This window comes from Balaenoptera musculus, chromosome 9 (genome assembly GCF_009873245.2).
Source record: "Balaenoptera musculus isolate JJ_BM4_2016_0621 chromosome 9, mBalMus1.pri.v3, whole genome shotgun sequence".
In the NCBI taxonomy this organism is placed as follows: Eukaryota; Metazoa; Chordata; class Mammalia; order Artiodactyla; family Balaenopteridae; genus Balaenoptera; species Balaenoptera musculus.
This window is the reverse complement of record NC_045793.1, coordinates 60,207,202-60,229,853: the sequence shown is the minus strand read 5'-3', so window position 1 is coordinate 60,229,853 and position 22,652 is coordinate 60,207,202. Positions and strand designations below refer to the sequence as shown.

Genomic DNA, 22,652 nt, shown 5'->3' with positions numbered 1-22,652 from the left:
GAAGGCAAACAGGAGAGATGGCATTCCAGGTGGGAGACAGTAAGTACAAGCGTGTGGAGGCATGAGGCTGCATGGTGCCTTGGAAAATGCAAGTGGGTTGGTCTCTCTCGGATATAAGAAACAAGGCATAAGAGGGAGGTCAAGGGAGGGGGGTGGCCAACACGGGACCACTAAGTTCGCATTTATAAGATATCACGAAGAGAAGAGGAAGATCAGAGAACTCTTCAAATGATCAACAGGTTATGTAAGTTTCCTCCTCCTCCCTCCAGATTGGCTTACATTTTTCCAGCAAGTTAAGAAGTTCTCATTCTCCTAGGGGTCACTGCAGAACCTGGGGTTTCTAAGATGTCTGGCCTCATCCTTGTCATTCGACAGCATCTGTTGGGAGCCTAGTATGGGCCCGTCACTTTCCCGCTATAATAAAGATGCAGAAGATTGGCTTCCTAATGAACCTCAGGACCTCACAGTCAGTCCAGCGAGATACTAATAAGACAAAGCAGACGTAGTTTGGAAGGGAACCATTATTTTTTTCCTTTCTTATGACCTGGGAATAAGAAGCACGTGTTTAAAATGTTTTGGAGATAGAGATATCCTGCTCCCCAAATCACTGTTACCTATTCTCAGCCTTCTTTCTCTGCAACTAATGACCTAAGCAGAGAGGGAAGATCTAAACTTGTATTGAAAAACCAGTGTTTGTGCGGACCTCATTCCTAAATCTCCAGGGCTTAAATCATTCTCTGGACTGTTTCCCATACATAACAGGTCATTACGATCACAAATTAAGAGAATGTTCATTATAGTACATAGTGGAGAAGAGAAGCTTAAGCTTGGGCAAGTCCAAAGTACCTTCCCTTCCACTTTCAAGAGTAAAATGAGAAGATGTCAAAAAACCTAACGCATAAGAACTCCATTAGATGTAGAACAGATCAATGCTCTGAGATCAACAGTTTGAATATTGTTAAATTTTCCATAGTCGCATAATGACTTCAAAAATAGGGGACGAGGCAAGACGGCGGAAGAGTAAGACGCGGAGATCACCTTCCTTCCCACAGATACAGTAGAAATACATCTACACGTGGATGCTCCTACAGAACACCCACTGAACGTTGGCAGAAGACGTCAGACCTCCCAAAAGGCAAGAAAATCCCCACGTACTTGGGTAGGGCAAAAGAAAAAAAGAAATAACAGAGACAAAAGAATAGGGACGGGACTTTCACCAGTGGGAGGGAGCTGTGAAGGAGGAAAGGTTTCCACACACTAGGAAGCCCCTCGTGGGCAGAGACTGCGGGTGGCAGAGGGGGAAGCTTCGGAGCCACGGAGGAGAGCGCAGCCACAGGGGTGCGGAGGGCAAAGCGGAGAGATTCCCGCACGGAGGATTGGTGCCAACCAGCACTCACCAGCCCGAGAGGCTTGTCTGCTCACCCGCCGGGGCAGGCGGGGGCTGGGAGCTGAGGCTCGGGCTTCAGTGCTAGCCAGGAGGGAGTCCGGGAAAAAGTCTGCAGCTGCCGAAGAGGTAAGAGACTTTTTCTTGCCTCTTTGTTTCGCGGCACGCAAGGAGAGGGGATTCAGAGCGCCGCCTAAACGAACTCCAGAGGCAGGCGCGAGCCGCGGCTATCAGCGCGGACCCCAGAGACGGGCAGGAGACGCTAAGGCTGCTGCTGCTGCCACCAAGAAGCCTGTGTGCGAGCACAGGTCACTCTCCACACCGCCCCTCCCGGGAGCCGGTGCAGCCCGCCACTGCCGGGCTCCCATGATCCGGGGACAACTTCCCCGGGAGTACGCACGGCGCGCCTCAGGCTGCTGCAACGTCACGCCGGCCTCTGCCGCCGCAGGCTCGCCCCACCTCCTCCGTACCCCTCCCTCCCACCGTCCTGAGTGAGCCAGAGCCCCCAAAGCAGCTGCTCCTTTAACCCCGTTCTGTCTGGGCGGGGAACAGACGCCCTCAGGCGACCTACATGCAGAGGCGGGTCCAAATCCAAAGCTGAACCCTGGGAGCTGTGCGAACAAAGAAGAGAAAGGGAAATCTCTCCCAGCAGCATCAGAAGCAGTGGATTCAAGCTCCACAAACAACTTGATGTGCCTGCATCTGTTGAATACCTGAATAGACAACGAATCATCCCAAATTCAGGAGGTGGACTTTGGGAGCAGGATATATTAATTTTTCCCCTTTTCCTTTTTTTGTGAGTGTATATGTGTATGCTTCTGGGTGAGATTTTGTCTGTATAGCTTTGCTTTCACCATTAGTCCTAGGGTTAGGTCCGTCCGTTTTTTTGTTTTTTGTTTTTCTTTTTTTCTTTTTTTTTACTTAAAAAAATTTTTTTTCCTAATAAATGTTTTCTTAATAATTTTTTCCTTATTTCCTATTTTTAGAAATTAAAAAAATTTTTAATAAGTTTTTTCATATTTATTTTTAAAAATTAAAAAAATTTTTTCTTAATAAATTTTTTCTTAATTTTTTTCTTATTTTTTATTATAAAAAATAAATCTATTTTTAAAAACTAAAAAAAATTTTTTTTTCTTAATAAACTTATTCTTAATTTTTTTTCTTATTTTTTATTATAATAGTTTTATTTTATTTTATTTTATTCTCTTTTTTTCTTTCTTTCTACTTTTTTCTCCCTTTTATTCTGAGTCGTGTGGATGAAGGGCTCTTGGTGCTCCAGCCAGGCATCAGGGCTGTACCTCTGAGGTGGGAGAGCCAACTTCAGAACACTGGTCCACAAGAGACCTTCCAGCTCCACGTAATACCAAACGGCGAAAATCTCTGAGATCTCCATCTCAACATCAAGACCCAGCTTCATTCAACGACCAGCAAGCTACAGTGCTGGACACCCTATGCCAAACAACTAGCAAGACAGGAACACAGCCCCATCCATTAGCAGAGAGGCTGCCTAAAATCATAATAAGGCCACAGACACCCCAAAACACACCACCAGACGTAGACGTGCCCACCAGAAAGACAAGATCCAACCTCATCCACCAGAACACAGGCACTAGTCCCCTCCACCAGGAAGCCTACACAACCCACTGAACCAATCTTAGCCACTGGGGACAGATACCAAAAACAACGGGAACTACGAACCTGCAGCCTGTGAAAAGGAGACCCCAAACACAGTAAGATAAGCAAAATGAGAAGACAAAAAAACACACAGCAGGTGAAGGAGCAGGGTCAAAACACACCAGACCTAACAAATGAAGAGGAAATACGTAGTCTACCTGAAAAAGAATTCAGAATAATGATAGTAAGGATGATCCAAAATCTTGGAAATAGAATAGACAAAATGCAAGAAACATTTAACAAGGACGTAGAAGAACTAAAGAGGAACCAAGCAATGATGAAAAACACAATAAATGAAATTAAAAATACTCTAGACGGGATCAATAGCAGAATAACTGAGGCAGAAGAACGGATAAGTGACCTGGAAGATAAAATGGTGGAAATAACTACTGCAGAGCAGGATAAAGAAAAAAGAATGAAAAGAACTGAGGACAGTCTCAGAGACCTCTGGGACAACATTAAACGCACCAACATTCGAATTATAGGGGTCCCAGAAGAAGAAGAGAAAAAGAAAGAGACTGAGAAAATATTTGAAGAGATTATAGTTGAAAACTTCCCTAATATGGAAAAGGAAATAGTTAATCAAGTCCTGGAAGCACAGAGAGTCCCATACAGGATAAATCCAAGGAGAAACACGCCAAGACACATATTAATCAAACTATCAAAAATTAAATATAAAGAAAACACATTAAAAGCAGCAAGGGAAAAACAACAAATAACACACAAGGGAATCCCCATAAGGTTAACAGCTGATCTTTCAGCAGAAACTCTGCAAGCCAGAAGGGAGTGGCAGGATATACTTAAAGTGATGAAGGAGAAAAACCTACAACCAAGGTTACTCTACCCAGCAAGGATCTCATTCAGATTTGATGGAGAAATTAAAACCTTTACAGACAAGCAAAAGCTGAGAGAGTTCAGCACCACCAAACCAGCTTTACAACAAATGCTAAAGGAACTTCTCTAGGCAAGAAACACAAGAGAAGGAAAACACCTACAATAACAAACCCAAAACATTTAAGAAAATGGGAATAGGAACATACATATCGATAATTACCTTAAATGTAAATGGATTAAATGCTCCCACCAAAAGACACAGACTGGCTGAATGGATACAAAAACAAGACCCATATATATGCTGTCTACAAGAGACCCACTTCAGACCTAGAGACACATACAGACTGAAAGTGAGGGGATGGAAAAAGATATTCCATGCAAATGGAAATCAAAAGAAAGCTGGAGCAGCAATTCTCATATCAGACAAAATAGACTTTAAAATAAAGACTATTACAAGAGACAAAGAAGGACACTACATAATGATCAAGGGATCAATCCAAGAAGAAGATATAACAATTGTAAATATTTATGCACCCAACATAGGAGCACCTCAATACGTAAGGCAAATACTAACAGCCATAAAAGGGGAAATCGACAGTAACACAATCATAGGGGACTTTAGGGGACATAGGGGACTTTAACAGCCCACTTTCACCAATGGACAGATCATCCAAAATGAAAATAAATAAGGAAACACAAGCTTTAAATGATACATTAAACAAGATGGACTTAATTGATATTTATAGGACATTCCACCCAAAAACAACAGAATACACATTTTTCTCAAGTGCTCATGGAACATTCTCCAGGATAGATCATATCTTGGGTCACAAATCAAGCCTTGGTAAATTTAAGAAAATTGAAATCGTATCAAGTATCTTTTCGACCACAACGCTATGAGACTAGATATCAATTACAGGAAAAGATCTGTAAAAAGTACAAACACATGGAGGCTACACAATACACTACTTAATAACGAAGTGATCACTGAAGAAATCAAAGGGGAAATCAAAAAATACCTAGAAACAAATGACAATGGAGACACGACGACCCAAAACCTATGGGATGCAGCAAAAGCAGTGCTAAGAGGGAAGTTTATAGCAATACAAGCCTACATCAAGAAACAGGAAACATCTCGAATACACAACCTAACCTTGCACCTAAAGCAATTAGAGAAAGAAGAGCAAAAAAACCCCAAAGCTAGCAGAAGGAAAGAAATCATAAAGATCAGATCAGAAATAAATGAAAAAGAAATGAAGGAAACAATAGCAAAAATCAATGAAACTAAAAGCTGGTTCTTCGAGAAGATAAATAAAATTGATAAACCATTAGCCAGACTCATCAAGAGAAAAAGGGAGAAGACTCAAATCAATAGAATTAGAAATGAAAAAGGAGAAGTAACCCCTGACACTGCAGAAATACAAACGATCATGAGAGATTACTACAAGCAACTCTATGCCAATAAAATGGACAACCTGGAAGAAATGGACAGATTCTTAGAAATGCACAACCTGCCGAGACTGAACCAGGAAGAAATAGAAAATATGAACAGACCAATCACAAGCACTGAAATCGAAACTGTGATTAAAAATCTTCCAACAAACAAAAGCCCAGGACCAGATGGCTTCACAGGAGAATTCTATCAAACACTTAGAGAAGAGCTAACACCTATCCTTCTCAAACCCTTCCAAAATATTGCAGAGGGAGGAACACTCCCCAACTCATTCTATGAGGCCACCATCACCCTGATACCAAAACCAGACAAAGATGTCACAAAGAAAGAAAACTACAGGCCAATATCACTGATGAACATAGATGCAAAAATCCTCAACAAAATACTAGCAAACAGAATCCAACAGCACATTAAAAGGATTATACACCATGATCAAGTGGGGTTTATTCCAGGAATGCAAGGATTCTTCAATATACGCAAATCAATCAACGTGATACATCATATTAACAAATTGAAGGAGAAAAACCATATGATCATCTCAATAGATGAAGAGAAAGCTTTCGACAAAATTCAACACCCATTTATGATAAAAGCCCTGCAGAAAATAGGCATAGAGGGAACTTTCCTCAACATAATAAAGGCCATATATGACAAACCCACAGCCAACACTGTCCTCAATGGTGAAAAACTGAAACCATTTCCACTAAGATCAGGAACAAGACAAGGTTGCCCACTCTCACCACTATTATTCAACACAGTTTTGGAAGTGTTAGCCACAGCAATCAGAGAAGAAAAAGAAATAAAAGGAATCCAAATCGGAAAAGAAGAAGTAAAGCTGTCACTGTTTGCAGATGACATGATACTATACATAGAGAATCCTAAAGATGCTACCAGAAAACTACTAGAGCTAATCAATGAATTTGGTAAAGTAGCAGGATACAAAATTAATGCCCAGAAATCTCTTGCATTCCTATACACTAATGATGAAAAATCTGAAAGTGAAATTAAGAAAACACTCCCATTTACCATTGCAACAAAAAGAATAAAAATATCTAGGAATAAACCTACCTAAGGGGACAAAAGACCTGTATGCAGAAAATTATAGGACACTGATGAAAGAAATTAAAGATGATACAAATAGATGGAGAGATATACGATGTTCTTGGATTGGAAGAATCAACATTGTGAAAATGACTCTACTACCCAAAGCAATCTACAGATTCAATGCAATCCCTATCAAACTACCACTGGCATTTTTCACAGAACTAGAACAAAAAATTTCACAATTTGTATGGAAACACAAAAGACCCCGAATAGCCAAAGCAATCTTGAGAACGAAAAATGGAGCTGGAGGAATCAGGCTCCCAGACTTCAGGCTATATTACAAAGCTACAGTAATCAAGACAGTTTGGTACTGGCACAAAAACAGAAATATAGATCAATGGAACAGGATAGAAAGCCCAGAGATAAACCCACGCACATATGGTCACCTTATCTTTGATAAAGGAGGCAAGCATATACAGTGGAGAAAAGACAGCCTCTTCAATAAGTGGTGCTGGGAAAACTGGACAGGTACATGTAAAAGTATGAAATTAGACCACTCCCTGACACCATGCACAAAAATAAACTCAAAATGGATTAAAGACCTAAGTGTAAGGCCAGACACTATCAAACTGTTAGAGGAAAACATAGGCAGAACACTCTATGACATAAATCACAGCAAGATCCTTTTTGACCCAGCCCCTAGAGAAATGGAAATAAAAACACAAATAAACAAATGGGACCTAATGAAACTTAAAAGCTTTTGCACAGCAAAGGAAACCATAAACAAGACCAAAAGACAACCCTCAGAATGGGAGAAAATATTTGCAAATGAAGCAACTGACAAAGGATTAATCTCCAAGATTTACAAGCAGCTCATGCAGCTCAATAATAAAAAAACAAACAACCCAATCCAAAACTGGGCAGAAGACCTAAATAGACATTTCTCCAAAGAAGATATACAGATGGCCAACAGACACATGAAAGAATGCTCAACATCATTAATCACTAGAGAAATGCAAATCAAAACTAAAATGAGGTATCATCTCACACCGGTCAGAATGGCCATCATCAAAAAATCTACAAACAATAAATGCTGGAGAGGGTGTGGAGAAAAGGGAACACTCTTGCACTGTTGGTGGGAATGTAAATTGATACAGCCACTATGGAGAACAGTATGGAGGTTCCTTAAAAAACTAAAAATAGAACTACCATATGACCCAGCAATCCCACTACTGGGCATATACCCTGAGAAAACCATAGTTCAAAAAGAGTCATGTACCAAAATGTTCATTGCAGCTCTATTTACAATAGCCAGGACATGGAAGCAACCTAAGTGTCCATCATCGGATGAATGGATAAAGATGTGGCACATATATACAATGGAATATTACTCAGCCATAAAAAGAAATGAAATGGAGGTATTTGTAATGATGTGGATGGAGTTAGAGTCTGTCATACAGAGTGAAGTAAGTCAGAAAGAGAAAAACAAATACAGTATGCTAACACATATATATGGAATCTAAGGAAAAAAAAAAAAAAAAAAAGGTCATGAAGAACCTAGTGGCAAGACAGGAATAAAGACACAGACCTACTAGAGAATGGACTTGAGGATATGGGGAGGGGGAGGGGTGAGATGTGACAGGGTGAGAGAGTGTTATGGACATATATACACTACCAAATGTAAAATAGATAGCTAGTGGGAAGCAGCCGCATAGCACAGGGAGATCAGCTCGGTGATTTGTGACCACCTAGAGGGGTGGGATAGGGAGGGTGGGAGGGAGGGAGCTGCAAGAGGGAAGAGATATGGGAACATATGTATATGTATAACTGATTCACTTTGTTATAAAGCAGAAACTAACACACCAAAGCAATTATACTCCAATAAAGATGTTTTAAAAAAAAAAAATCAGCGTTCCTTCATACACCATGGGCAATAATGAGCTAAAGCAGATCTTATACGCACCACAGCTTTACGTATTATCCATCCAAGAGCCTCACTGTGTCATGAAATTCAGTAGTTCATTGTTTCCTGACCCTGAAGGGCTGCAGTCATCATGAAAACACTGCCATGGCCCAAGCTCCCAAATTGGAAGCCAATCCAAACCTGCCATGTGGTAGAGCCTCCCCACTTCACTCAGCAGGTGAAAGGCAAGCATGGGGCACCCCCATCAGCCAGGGGCTGGACGACACCAGGCAGCCAGAGGTCAAGGAATCATCTGTGGTGAGAGGACGATTTGCTGAACTCAAATCCAAAGTTCTTCCTGTCTAAACCCATCGGGGATTGCTTTACTGTCTAGAGATACGGTAGCTCACTTTGAGTTCAAATCTGTATTGTGGAATTTGAACCATCAAAACACCCATCACCATAAAAAAGCTCTGTGAGTCCTGTTAACAAAACAGAAAGAACTTCTGCCAAGAGCTGAGAAATAAATTCCTTCTCTCATGCTGCTTGGACCACAGCATAATGAGGGCTCCCAAGCTCTCTCTGCAGTAATAAAATGGAATGCCCAGGCTTCTCCTTTTGATGTGTTCCAGTTTAAAAGTTTAGAGTTGATGCCTTTTCATCCCTAATTTATCTTCCCTTGTAAATATTTCTGTACCATTTCCAATATCTAAAGTCTACACATTTCCAAAAAATAATTCACTCCTTCTCCCATTTCAGTTGTATTAACTTTACGTTATGGGTCAAATTTGGGGCTAAATAAACATACCTCAGGCTACAGCTCTGCAAATACCTCTGGCAGCAAATTAACTCAAACAAATGTTTTGGTTGGGTGACGAGGTTATTTTTAATGATCTTCCTGATCTGCCTAGAGGCCCAAGGATAGACTAGGTGAACTCCCAAAGGCTTTTCTAACTTTGTATTTTCTGCCACATTAATATACAGTTCTCAAGTTCACTGAAATAGTTGGTTTAAAATTTCACCACCAGAGGGTGCTACTTGTTTGCTTCTAAAATTCATTTCTTATCACGTGAAAAACAGAGGCCCTGCTACCAAAGAATCATCACCACGCCAGACAGCATTAACCAAGAAAGGTTTTCAGAAGGCCTGTAGGCAGCGCTCTACTTCAAGGAATCCAATTTCACTTGTGTTTTGATGTTATGTGTTTAAAACCAAAATTGAAAAGCTCTGTAACTTGCACAAACCAAAGTGCACTGATTTATATATGCTGTAAACCAAGCACGGAATGCGAATCATTTTTCATTTTCATGGCTTTTGTTCAGTATTTACTACACAACAACAATGAACCCAGAATGCTAACATCCTCTTCACCACACCAGACAATAAAATAACAAAGTAAAAAGAGAATTTGCTTAGCTATAAAAACAGTGCTATATTCTCTAACAATGCAACCTTCACTTATCCTATTTTAAGTGCACACATCTCCTGCTTCTGCTTTGGAGTAATTTTGCTTTGGTGTAATTTTTGACTTCTAGGAAGCATTTTGATTGATTAGCTTCAACTTCTCTTATTAGTGTATTTTCACATACATTTTCCACTTGATATTTTCGGGTATGCACGAAGGAGGCATGGAGTTAATTCCCATTCACCCAGACGGAGATCGCATGGAAAGTCTTTTTAAATCGTGGTAAGAAATTATAGCGTGTTGCCATCTGAATTGGCAAAGCAAGTCAGGGGTCAGCAAAGTTTTTCTGAAAAGCACCAGATTACAGTAAAGATTTCAGGCCATGTGAGTCATAAGTACTCAACCCTACCACGTAGCAAGAAAGCAGTCATATAGACATGCAGGACTGGATATGGCTGTATTCCAAAACACTTTAATTTGAGGAACAGGTGGTTGGCTACAGTTTCCTGACTCCTGCAAATGCTGACTCTTAATGTACACACTCTTCTTATCAATAAAATTCAGAGAAGTTTCTATTACATTATCCTTTGGTGATTTTCCCCCTCCTCACACAGTGTTGACAAACTGTGACCTCATTAAGTTATCCATTTTAAAGTTCATGGGTCCTTTGGAGGAATACCACTGGGTTTCCTCTCCAGCATTTCCAAAACCAGAGTCAAAGGAGACTTAAGCTTTTGGTGTGTCATTATAGTTGTGTCCTGTGAAGATGTCTTATGGTAAGGTATGAAATCAACAAGAAGGATGTAACTCCCTGGCAATTTCTCCAGAGATCATATGGAAAGTGAACAAAAGACAGAGTTTACCTTCGGACTGATGTGTAGCCAGAGGAGTCTGGGTCTCCTTGGAGTAGGACACTACCTCCCTGGGCAGGAAATCCACTTGGGTAACCTTTGACACACCCAGCTTATGCAGTCTTCGTCTAGAAGTAACAAAGGACAAACGCTTAGAGAGGGAAGGCATTCCTTGCAGAAGATCTATCAGGAATGAAACAAACAAACCCCAAATACCCACAGCTTCTCAGTACAAGGGGCAGCGTCATGAAGTTGAATTGGCCCTGGGCTGCAAGTCTGGACACTTGGGGTTTTGGCCCACTTTGCCCCTGTGTTGCTGGGTGGTGTCAGATAGGTCCCTCAGGCTGACCCTCAGCTTTTCTATCTGCAAAACCAGGTCTTGTCCACTTCAAATGAGACCCCTCCATTCTGAGCAACTCTGATTTTTCTTGATTAAAGGTTATAAAGGGAATTTTCATTGGTAATACAGGATTCTAGTCCCTTAGACAAGAGGGACAAAAGAAAAGTAACGCTTCTCAAATCTGAAGAAAAAAGAGATGATTAGTGGAGTAATTTGTTCTCTATAATAGTAATGAGAGGATGATATTCCAAGGGGGAGTATAACATCTCCCATTTCTCCAGAAAAGAAACTAATACAGATCAGCATGCGAATTTGTTTAAAGATACGTTGATACAGCACAAATTGAGTGAAAAGGGGACTGGGCTAAGAATGATAAAGTTTTAGTTTAGAATTCCCAAATGAGCCGTGACCATGTAAAAAAAAAAAATCCTTTCTGAATATTTATGGAGCACATCAAGAATTTTCAGATGTCTTTCACATCCATGATGTCAACTGTCTTCATGACACCACTATGAAGCTTCTGGGCAGATTATCACCATCTCCATTTTATGGATGAGGAAAGTGAGATTCAGTAGGAGACATTCCCAAGTATATGCAACTCGTAAATGGTAGAACCAGGGAGAAAATTCTGTTGGCCTGAGTCCTGGTCCAGTGCTTTTGCCACCAAGTCAAACTCCTACCTGAGGTTCTTAATGGTGAGTTCTGAGTTACCCCCCAGCTCTGAAGTGCCTCCTGTGTCACCCAGGAAACATCCACTCCTGGAGGCAGTAGAGTCTGGTCGTTAATCACATAAGACTAGCCCACACTTACCAGCTATGTGTGTGATCTTGAATAAGTTACCTAATCTCTCTGTGCCTCGGTTTCCTCATCTGTAAAATGGAGATACTACTAGTTCTTAGTACTAGGATTAGTATGGGTAATGTCTATGTACCTCATACATATAATGCATATGCTATGTATATGTTATATATACATATGTACACAATTTACACACATATATATTTTAAAATAGTTTCTGAAACATTATTTTAGTATATAGATTTAGTATCCGTATCGGACATATTTTACTATATTTCTTTAAAATTTCCAGGAAATAGAGTATGTGTGTGTCTCTCTGAGAGAGAAAGGCAACATAACCATTTAGCCACAATTCCACATTCCCTAGCTCTCTAGGATCAATAGAAGCATACCCTTTTCGTATTACTTTTTAAATTATTACTAGCAATGGCACAGACTCATTGTATTTTTTTTCAGTAGTAGTAATGATAAAATGAAAGAAAATGCATACCACAGCTGGGAATTTCCATGTACAATTTCCTAAGCATTCTAGGAAAACAAAAATTTCTTCTTTTCTATGAATCACTAAAATTGAGGTAAAACCTAAGATGAGCACAGAGTAGATACAAACAAACAAAGGCTGGTTTAGAAACAAGCCCAGCTGGCTGTCTCTGCAGCCCCACTAAGCACGACTGTAGCCCAAGCTCCACACAGGCCTGGGCCATGTGGGCCTCACTCACTCAGATGTCTGGACCACAGAGCGTACAGGAGGGTCAGGCTGGGGACCCAGCACTTCCTCCAAACCTTCTCACACAGAATTAGGGGAAAGCACACAAAATATACTAGAAACAAAATTACCAAACAAGGTAAAAGGCTCAAGGTTTCAAAGCAAGAAATTCAGGTATTATTTTAAGTCCTTCTTGGGTAAAAGAAGTATGTTTTTCTTCCTGAAATGGGTCTTTCTTGAAGCATCTGAAAAATAAAACATGACTAGACACCCCAGGACTGCTTGAGACAAAGCCCCCTCTGCTGTTTAATAGCCTGGAGCATCTTTCTGAGGCCCCAGGAGGTTCAGCTTCATCTTAGGCAAAGAGATGGAAAGGAAACATGGGCTGGTAATGTACCACCACCAATTCACAATGGGGTCACACCCGGCATGGAGAGATCACCCTGGAGTTTAGACTTCCATGGGCATCTGTGTGAGGCCCAAAGATCTCCACAGTCCAATTAAGAAATACCTATATCTGCAGCCAGGGATTCCAGCGCATCTTGCTAATAAGATGCAAGCATAAGCTGTAGGCCTGTCTTGTTGGGTGACCAGCCATAGGCACTGGACGACGGGAAGCTGATCTGTAATTTGATAATCCACAAGGCAAACTGAAACCAACTAGTGAGGCAGCATAGCATAATGGTTAAGTCACGTGCTCATACAGAAACTGGGTTCAAATCCCCTCTTTGTCACTTACCAGCTGAATGGTATGTAAAAGTTTTGGACAAGTGACAAACCCCTCTAAGCCTCATGCATCTCATCTATAACATGGGTACATATCATTGAATTGTTATGAAGATTAAATGAAGCTAATACTTGTAAAATACTTAATTTAGTGTCTGGCACATAGTAGGTGGCTCTACTTTTATCTTTTTGACTGATTATAATAATGCTTATATTTGTTTCAAAAAATCAGAGAAGGCAGATTTATGAATGCTCTAAATTGATTTTCTAAAACACTAGATTTGAAGTTATCTCTGACAGTAGAACATAAGAATCACACTCCTAATTTCTTTGTACGGCACATGGGTAGGTTTTGGCTGCTTGAGAGAGTCCATTTGGTTTTCCTTTAACTTCTCGGTTTTCAAAACTTTGCTTAAAGTGGTGTGAGTACTACACAACTGTTCCCAGCCCTAGCTGTTCCAGAAAGTCTGGCAGAAGGTGGCGCCCTTCCATGGCAAAGACCTTCCTCTTAGCTGTGTTCTCCCACTGTGTCCCCACTTCTGGGTCTCTCCCAGGCCAGCCTTAGGGTCTGCACGTCTCAGCTGATCCAGGATCTATCCGTTCATACAACCCCGTGATAGAGACTTTCAGCGTCCCTAAGATACTTCTACAATTTTATCATCTGACAAAATTATCATGTAACTATGTCTACAAGAGGAAATATATAGTAGTTATTTTCTTTAAAAGCACAAACACTGAGCATTGTGTTTCTTATTTTTGCTCAGTCTTCCCAGCTCATAATTCTTTTATTCAAGGGTGGAAATTAAACTACTTAGCAAAGGAAGGGGGGAAAAAAAACCACATTGTATTGTAGAATTAATGCTACTCTAATTCCTTTTCCTTCTAATTACGCTGTACATTTCATGCAGGCTCTTCTGTTCTGACTCTGGGATACCTTTCCCGCTGTCCCACCATCCCTCCTGCAAAGCTCATGCCCTCGCTACTATACACACACACACGCACACACACACACACACACACGCACACACACACTCTTCCACTACAGCCCCTGTTACATGTCACTGTCCTCGTCTCATGTCTGACTTGACTGAAACTTACTTATTTATCCCTGACTGAGTTGTCTCTGTACCCTGGGGCTTAGTTCTGTGTCAGGTACAGAGCTGGCACTAAATAAATGTTTGAGGAAGAAAGGGAAGGAAGAAGAGAAGAGTACAAGGAGGAGAAAGAAGGCATGATGCAGCAATGTAAGTTGAGAATTCAATTATCTATGCCATGGGGGCCATGGCATTATTATTAAATTATAGGGTCCAGCAACTTGTGTTTTAATTACCCACCCCCACCGGTGATTCTGACCCTCACTAAAGGCTGAGTACCACTGATTTAGAAATATTAGAGAGTAGACATAGAAGCTTCATTGTTTCCAGATTCACTTGGGCCTCTCCACCCTGCAGCTTAGAGGATGAGGTCTCAGTCCCACAGAGCAGAGATGATATCTCTTGACCAAGCTTATAAAGTTCTATGAGACAGGCTGGGAGCAAAGGTGAACAAAGATGAGAGGGTAAGAGGATGAGTTTCAGACAAAGGAGACTGCAGTGTACAAAATATTAAGGGCCTGGCACAAGGGTCTATCCTAGATCTAAAACTAAAATGTCAGGCAGGGGATCCCAGAGACACTGGGCAATGCAACCACGGATCCCTTACTCGCTGACTTGGCCTGGTCCTAAAGTGACATGGGGCCCACATCTCCCTGGGCTAGGGCTGGACTCCCCACTAAAAGTCCTGGAGGCTTCCTTCCAACTGGTCCTGTCAGCTTGGCTGGGCAAGCTGGCTGAGCAAAGCCATATTGCACCAAAGTTGAACTGTTTCTTCAGAAAAGAAAAATCAGGTCTTGATAAAGAATAAAAATGGAAGGTATTTGAAGCTTGAGAAGGTTATTTGCCGGGGCTCAGGGTGTTGAGATTTATGACCCACCACTAGCATAGTCTAATTCTCTCAGGTTTGTCCACTTGCCCTCAGTTAGACATTATGCATCACAAGAAGAAAAAAACTCCCTTGCATGAATCACTGTCTCCATTCCCCTTTCTGGTTTACTTGTAATGTCTTTGCCTATCCACCCACCATAAGGTTAGCATGGCTTTCCTACTACTTGCAAAGTTTCATTATCCAAGGAAGATGAAGCTCAAAATGTGACTTCATCACGGCCTATGATGTCTACCAACGTGGAAGAAAGTTACGGGTTATACACACTTACTCCCAAATAAAAGGATGAGAAACATATACATAGCAGTTGGAATTCTAATAAATATAAACTCTTTGGCTCTTCTCCCATTTCAAAGATGAAGGAAATTTTAAGAGAAAGCTTACTGACATTTTAAAATGCAGTTAATATTTAAACATTATTTTTAATAATACAGAGAATAAATACTTGCAAAGCATAGATTTATCTACCAAAGTGGGATACCCTGGTTTTGTCCCTATTTTTGAAAAGACCTACATTCCTTTGAAAGCCATGAACAACAGAACCTCAGCTTCTGAAGTCACTGCATCTGTGACCTGAAAATATGGAGAGAGTCACTGTTTCATGCCTACCTGGGGAGTGCTAAAAAAAAAAAACACTAGATTTCAAAGAAACTACTGTTAAGCTGCCTTTAAGAATTAAATAGGAAAATGATTTTGACATGACAAAGATATGGGTGGGGGCTGGTTTGGGATGGCAAGCATCAAAAAGCAGAGCTCTTTGATCAGAGACTTAAGATCAAGGCTGTCTTAATTTTTTTTTATTGAAATAAAATTTACATACTATAAAATCTCCCCTTTAAAGTATACAATTGAGTGGTTTTTAGTACATACACAAACTCATATAACCTCACATATGTAATTGCACAACCTTTTCGTTACCGCCAAAAGAAATCCTGTACTCATTGGGAGTCACTCCCCCAATTCTCCCTCCTTCAGCCTCTGGAAACCACTAATCTACTTCTGTCTACTTTCATATAAATGGAATATTACAGTATATGACCTTTTGGGTCTCACTTCTTTCACTTAGTTTGTTTTAAGGTTCATCACTTTATACCATGTATCAGAATGTCATTCCTTTTTATTGATAAATAATATACCATTGTATGGATATACCACATTCTTTTTAATCCACTCATCAGTTGGTGGACACTTGGGTTGTTTCCATTTCTGTCTATTAAGAACAATGCTGCTATGAACATTTGTGTACAAGTTTTTGTGTGGGTGTATGGTTTCAATTCTCTTGGAATTGAATTCTTTTTGAATTGGTATATATACCTAAGAGTGGAACTGCTGGGTTATATGGTAATTCTATGTTCAACTTGTTGAGAAACTGCCACACTGTTTTCCAAAGTGGCTGTACCATTTTACATTCTCATTAGCAGTATACAAGGATTCCAATTTCTCTACATCCTTGTCAGCCATTATCTGTCTTTTGCATTATAGCCATCCTAGTCTCTGTGAAGTAGTATCTCATTGGGATTTTGATTTGAACTTCCCTGATGGCTAATGATGTTGAGCATCTTTTCATGTGCTTATTGGCCATCTATATATCTTTTTTCAAGAAATGCCTATTTAAATTCTTTGCCCATTTTAAAATTTGGTTATTTGCCTTTTTATTGTTGAGTTGTAAAAGATTTTTATATATTCTGGATACTAGACCCTTATCAGATATATTATTTGCAAATATTTTATCCCATTCTGTGGGTTGCCTTTTCACTTTCTTGATGGTGCCTTTTGAAGTACAAAAGTTTTAAATTTTAATGAAGTCCGATTCATCTATTTTTTCATTAGCTGCTTGTGCTTTTGGTGATATATCTAAGAAACCACTGCCCAGTCCAAGGTCACAAAGATTTACAGCTACGTTTTCTCCTAAGAGTTTTATAATTTTAGCTCTTACATTTAGGTCTCTGGTCTATTTTGAATTAATGTTCCATATATGTGAAGTAGGGGGGTTCAACTTCATTCTTTTGCATATGGATATCCAGTTGACCATGCTTAATTTTTCTTAATGTTCAGTGGCAAGATTGAGCAGGGGAGCAGAGAAAGGCTTTGTCACGAATACTGCTCCTTCTTGATGCCCATGGGCCCCAAGCAGTAGCCAAATCTGACTGTGGGAGGATAGATTCAAGAGGAGGCACCTTATCACTCGAGAGCTTCCCAGGGGTCATGAAAGCCTTCAGAGCACCTGAGCATGTCATCCATCACTGGCATTAGCATCATCAAATTCTTCCTGAATCAGTTAGACACAATACAACTCATATTCTGATGCTCTAATTTCAGACCACAGTGAACTACATACAGCAAACTTGATGTTCCTGCATTTCATACTCAAATAAGTGAAAGAAATTGCATTAATATTGCGGTACTATCTCTATTGGACTCATAAGGGAACCCAATAATATCGGAGATCTGGCTCCAGACTGCTAAAGTGTTAAGCAAGAGGCTGCTGTGGAAATTTCAGATGCCATCAGCTGATCCTCAAAGACGCACTTATATCAGAGTGGATGATTCATCTTCTAACCCATCACCAATATTGGGAGGTAAAGCTATATCACCAATATTGGGACGCTGACTACCCTCACATTAGAATTTTTGTTTTAATATCACAGTACAAGAGCCTATGTGAAGACAAAGAAAAGCCACAATAAGAATATACCAAGCATCTAAGAAACTCTTCCAGTTTTACAAATTGTGAACCACAAAGACTCTCAATAATGGTCTCTGAATAGCAGTCTCATAGTGTTCAGTGACTGGAAATTATAATGTTGAGGATACACTGGTTAAACCTGGTGGCAGAAGTGTGGGCCGTAAGGTGGCAGAGTCAGGAGCTCGGATCAGAAGCCAGTGTGCGGCACTCAGAAGCCAGGAAACGAAAGGGGTCATTGTACTAATGGGCAGTCTCTGGAGCAGGGAAGAAACCTGGAAGTCAAGCAGATAACACCAGGAGCAGATGTTCCCAGAGACAAGGAGTTATTTGGCCAGATGCCAAAGTAGGTCAAGGCCAAGGAATAAAAGAATGTCTGCACTGGTTCCAGACTCAACCCTGCTGGGTTTTATTCCTGCTTATTTGCATGTGAGTATTTCATCCCCAACACACATTAATGGTGCTGCCAGTGACTTTTTCCTCCTAGTGCTGCTTATAAAATTCCTTGAGGTTTCTCAAAGAAGAGCCCCTTAAGACAGTGAAAGTGATAATGGTGCCACTTTCTTCGTTGTCCAAAAATTTTATGTGGGTACCTACAAAGTCCTTGACAACTGGCACGGGAACTACTGCAGCCAACATCTTTATCAGCAACCACAAACCATTTTTGAAGCACAGAACCATGCCAGATCCTTACAATAAAGAGAGGATGAGGAGATTGAACATATACAACAAAAAGCAAATAAGAATGAAAGGTAGTAAGAGCCAACATGAGCAATTCACATAATCAGTGGGACAGGAGAGTATAATAGGCAGATTACTATGTGTTTGGGTAAATGAAGCAAGTTTCACTGAGAACCAAAGGCCTGGTATAAGTCTTGAAGGACAGGCAGAACTCAGTCGTAGAAAGGAACGAGGAGGGTGTCTCAGGGAGAAGGCGCTATATGTGCAAAGATCTAAAGACTGAATTCACATTTTATGCCTGAAAGACCAGGTTTTCAGAATAGAATTTTGACAGAGTAGCAGTGGAAGATAAATTTAGAGAGGTACACTAAGGCCAGATGATTAGAAGGCTTTAAATCTCAGGCTAAAGATCTTGCACTTTATGCTGTAGACAATGAGGAATTACTGAAAGTTACTAACAAACTGACGGCTTCAAAGAGACATTTAAAGTGAAGCAACTATGTGAAGAATGGAGTCTAAATCTCCCCCTTTGACAAATGAGCGACCAGAGCCTATGCGTGGGGCCTTAGAAGCTGAGGTGGAGAAAAAGGGGAACTGAGAAACGACCTACAGACAGAGGCTGGTTGAGTTCAGTAACTAAACAAAGAATCCAGGCAAAGCACTAAATCAAAGCAGGAATGACTACTGGATTTGCAACCAGCAGTCTAGCAAATGTGGAAACGTGGTCCAGGGTGATAAGAAGGCACTCAGTGGCAATGCCACTGGGAACAGAAAGAAAATGCTGTAGTTCGGTGACGCTGGAAAAGAATTAAGGCAGTTCATTTGGTATGGAAGGTGAAAGAAAAGGAATAAATTGGAGATCATATCAAGGCTTCATGCCTTATGGGAAGAAAATAAGTAGTGTTAACTGGAAGACACTGGAGAATCCCGAGACAGTTCTGCTTTGGGATAAAAATGAGTACCTCAGTGGATGAGTTTATGGTGAGGAGTTTTCCAATTGTATGAAGTTTAAGACCAAAGCTATGAAAAGAAGACAAAGCAGAAAATGTGGTCCTGGCAACCACCCACCTAGAGTCACATGAGAAAATACTGCATCCATAGAAGAAGAGCATATAGAGACCTAAGGACATAGAAACTCATGAAATATGAAAGAAGTTTTTAAAAATGACAAAAGGCCAACTAGTTTTCCCAATACCGTATACTGCTATAATTCGGTGTGAAGGTGTGACATCTTGAGGACCTGCTCCTAGAGTTGAGAATGGGACACCACACGGAGGAAAGGTGGAGATGGGGTACCACACAGAGGAAGTGAGCCTAGCATTGCAGCCCCTTCACACACAATTTATCCCTATGTTCAGAGTGGGTGTTTTCTCCAAGGCCTGAGAAGCAGCTTGATGGCTGACCTTTTCCAATTACATCAAGGAGGGTCAGTTTCCATTTTCTATGTTCACATTTAAAAAATCATTTGAGGAAGTATTTATCTCATTTCGATGATATTTGCTTCTTACTGTGCAGAGATATTAGTTTGGCAGCTAAACCATTTTTCCTGAACAGAAGCAAATGTCAAGTCTGGTTCAGTCAACAGGCACAGTTAAAGGGTCTGCCTTAAACTTCATCACACAGGTAAATCTTGCAAACTCCCAGGATGAGAGAAGAATCAAAATAGTCATGGTTATAACAGAGCTTGGCAATATTGGTGGGAGTTCTGCTATCAAGTGCCCACTTTACAAAGGAAACTGAAAGTTCAGAATTATAAGATCAGAAGGTACGGAAGTGTGTTTTCTCCAGTGTTGCATATAAAGGACAACAGTGATATAAAAATTTTATAGATTGGCCTTTTATTGACTTGATATTTATGAAAAACCTTCTGTAGAAGTTGTAACTTCTAACTTTATAAAGCTATAAAATTACAGAAATCTTTAAGTCACTGAGTACCAAACTATAAGCATACATCCCTCCCAACTGACCATATTAATTTTTCTGAAACAGAATAGAAAAAAGAATATTGTTTTATGAAAGTCCAGTTGCAAGTGTGGAACAGAAAATATCCCATAATTGCTTACTCAAGGTTCTTGAAGGTAGAGAACAAAGTCGGGCAGGTGACAGCTCTCAAGAAATGTTTGGGGACTTGATAAAGGAATATTATAAGAGGTAAGCAAAGTGTTTTCTCCCTCTCCTGTGACAAAATTTTTATTGGATCTGTTAAAACCAATTTATTGAACTTTTTCATGGGTCAGAATTCATTCTATGTTTAAAGATTCTGAAATGCATTTTACCATTACCTTTTGATACACACACACACACACACACACACCCCAAACTGCTGTTTCATATTTTAATTTCTGTAGAAAGTGTGATTAGGTGTTATTGAAAAGGCAGAGATTGTCAGTTTGATAAAAATACAACCCACATCATTCTCAAGAAAATTGCAGGCACTGTGTACGTGGGAAACCTTAAAAATTAATTGAAACCAGAGATCTAAACATAATGCATAAGAATATTTGACAAAACATGGAGAATAAGCCAAAAGAGGACTACTTTATCAAAGGCTAATGAGATTATTACTGTTCTGCTAGGCAAATGAAAATAACTTGAAAACATGAAAAGACCTCTAGAACTGGCAGGTGAGATTTTCTCAAACACCTACCACCATCTTGAAGGATATGTGTTTTTTCTGGTGCCTTTAGAGAGTTGGTTTAGCTTCTATTCTTAACAGTGATCACTCTGCTCTGCCACAGCAGTCTGGGATGGTGCCTGGTGGATTCAGGAGTAATACGCACCCTCTCTTTCAGCCAAAACAAGAGGCAGAAGAGAAGGCTGAGAGAAGAAGAGGTCACCACCACCTTCTAACAAAGTCTCCCAAGGACTGAAGGAATCTCTAAGTTCCTCCTTGAGGGAAGGAACAGCCAAGTCCTTCACAGCTTCAGTTTTTCCTCATTCTCGCTTTGCTTCCAAGTATTTCAAAAACCCTACTAAGGGTTTAATATACTAAGACATAGAGGAAATATAGTTGTGAGGCTTCAATAAAATCGGAAGCCACTACATATTCCTATATGTTATTGAGCTCAACAATTTGATGTGAAGGGCCACAAAACACTCTCATTACTCACTGATGTCTGCTCACCATTGAGAATCTCTGTCTCCCTGCCCGACTTCCCTTTTGCTGACTCAACACATCTCCCTAAAGACCGGCAATCTCATGGTGGCATGTGCCCGTACGTTCCCTTCATAAGACAACAAAAAACATTTGAAATATAATCCTTCCCTCAAACTTCCCCATTGCAACTCCAAATTTCAATGACATTTATTCACTTCCTGGTCAATATAGACTTTCTATCCCATGATCTTTTAACTTACTCTTTTTATCTCATTATTTCATTTTTTACTTCTACCATCTTCAATTCACTCAATTATTATAATAGCCTAAGAAATAAAAGTATTTTGGGTACTTTCATAAGCAGTTGCCTGGTGAAAAATAAGATGAGTTACACTTATTTTCTCATTTTATTTACAATTTTCTTGAAGCTATTTTTTTTTTGCCCTGATTTCTCTATGTTGCCACTTGTTTTGCTGATCACATAGCTAACATACAAAGCATACAAAAGTGACACAACATTTGTGCTTCTGGCCAAGATGGAGTAACACAGACCAGATTTATCCTCCACCTGAAGCAACCCAAAAAAAGGACAGCAGTTTGAGTGAAACAACAGTTTGCAAGACACTAAAGGTCAAGCAATGAAGGAAAGGGATACATGAGAGCAAGAAAATGTAAGATGAGTCCTATAATTCCCCATACTTACTGCATTGAGAGTTTTAAGGCCATGTGTGACGCAGGGAGAGAACCCAAGTGAAATCCAACAGACTCATTAAGTTGAGAAGACAGAGCTAAGAGTCCAGGGAGACCACGGCAACTAGACTTTACAGTACAAAATAACAGAGAGAAGAAAAATCACAAAGAGAAAACCTACACCTTCAGAGGACACCCTTGAGGATTCAGCTTAGTACTGATCAGCACATGTACGTGAGGAAACTACCTGAGGCCAAGGGAAGAACTACCTGAAGGAATTAGAGGTAACAGTTCTGGGCACTCACACAGGAACAGGAATGTGCCTGTTCCCACCCACCTGTTCCCAGGCAGGAAAACCTCAAGATGTATGGGGCATTGTACAGAATGCACATAAGGGTCTTGC

At 40.3% G+C, this 22,652-nt stretch overlaps 1 protein-coding gene across 4 annotated transcripts in view; it reads right to left on the bottom strand.

The window, feature by feature from the left end:
• The window catches only part of DYNC1I1 (dynein cytoplasmic 1 intermediate chain 1), a 339,110-nt gene that overhangs the window by 238,181 nt on the left and 78,277 nt on the right, over nucleotides 1-22,652 (bottom strand). For all 4 annotated transcript variants that reach the window (XM_036863139.1, XM_036863141.1, XM_036863140.1 and 1 more), the window contains one exon: nucleotides 10,561-10,676. In XM_036863139.1, coding sequence (XP_036719034.1) covers nucleotides 10,561-10,676 — 116 coding nt within the window. The remainder of the gene's footprint in view (nucleotides 1-10,560; nucleotides 10,677-22,652) is intronic.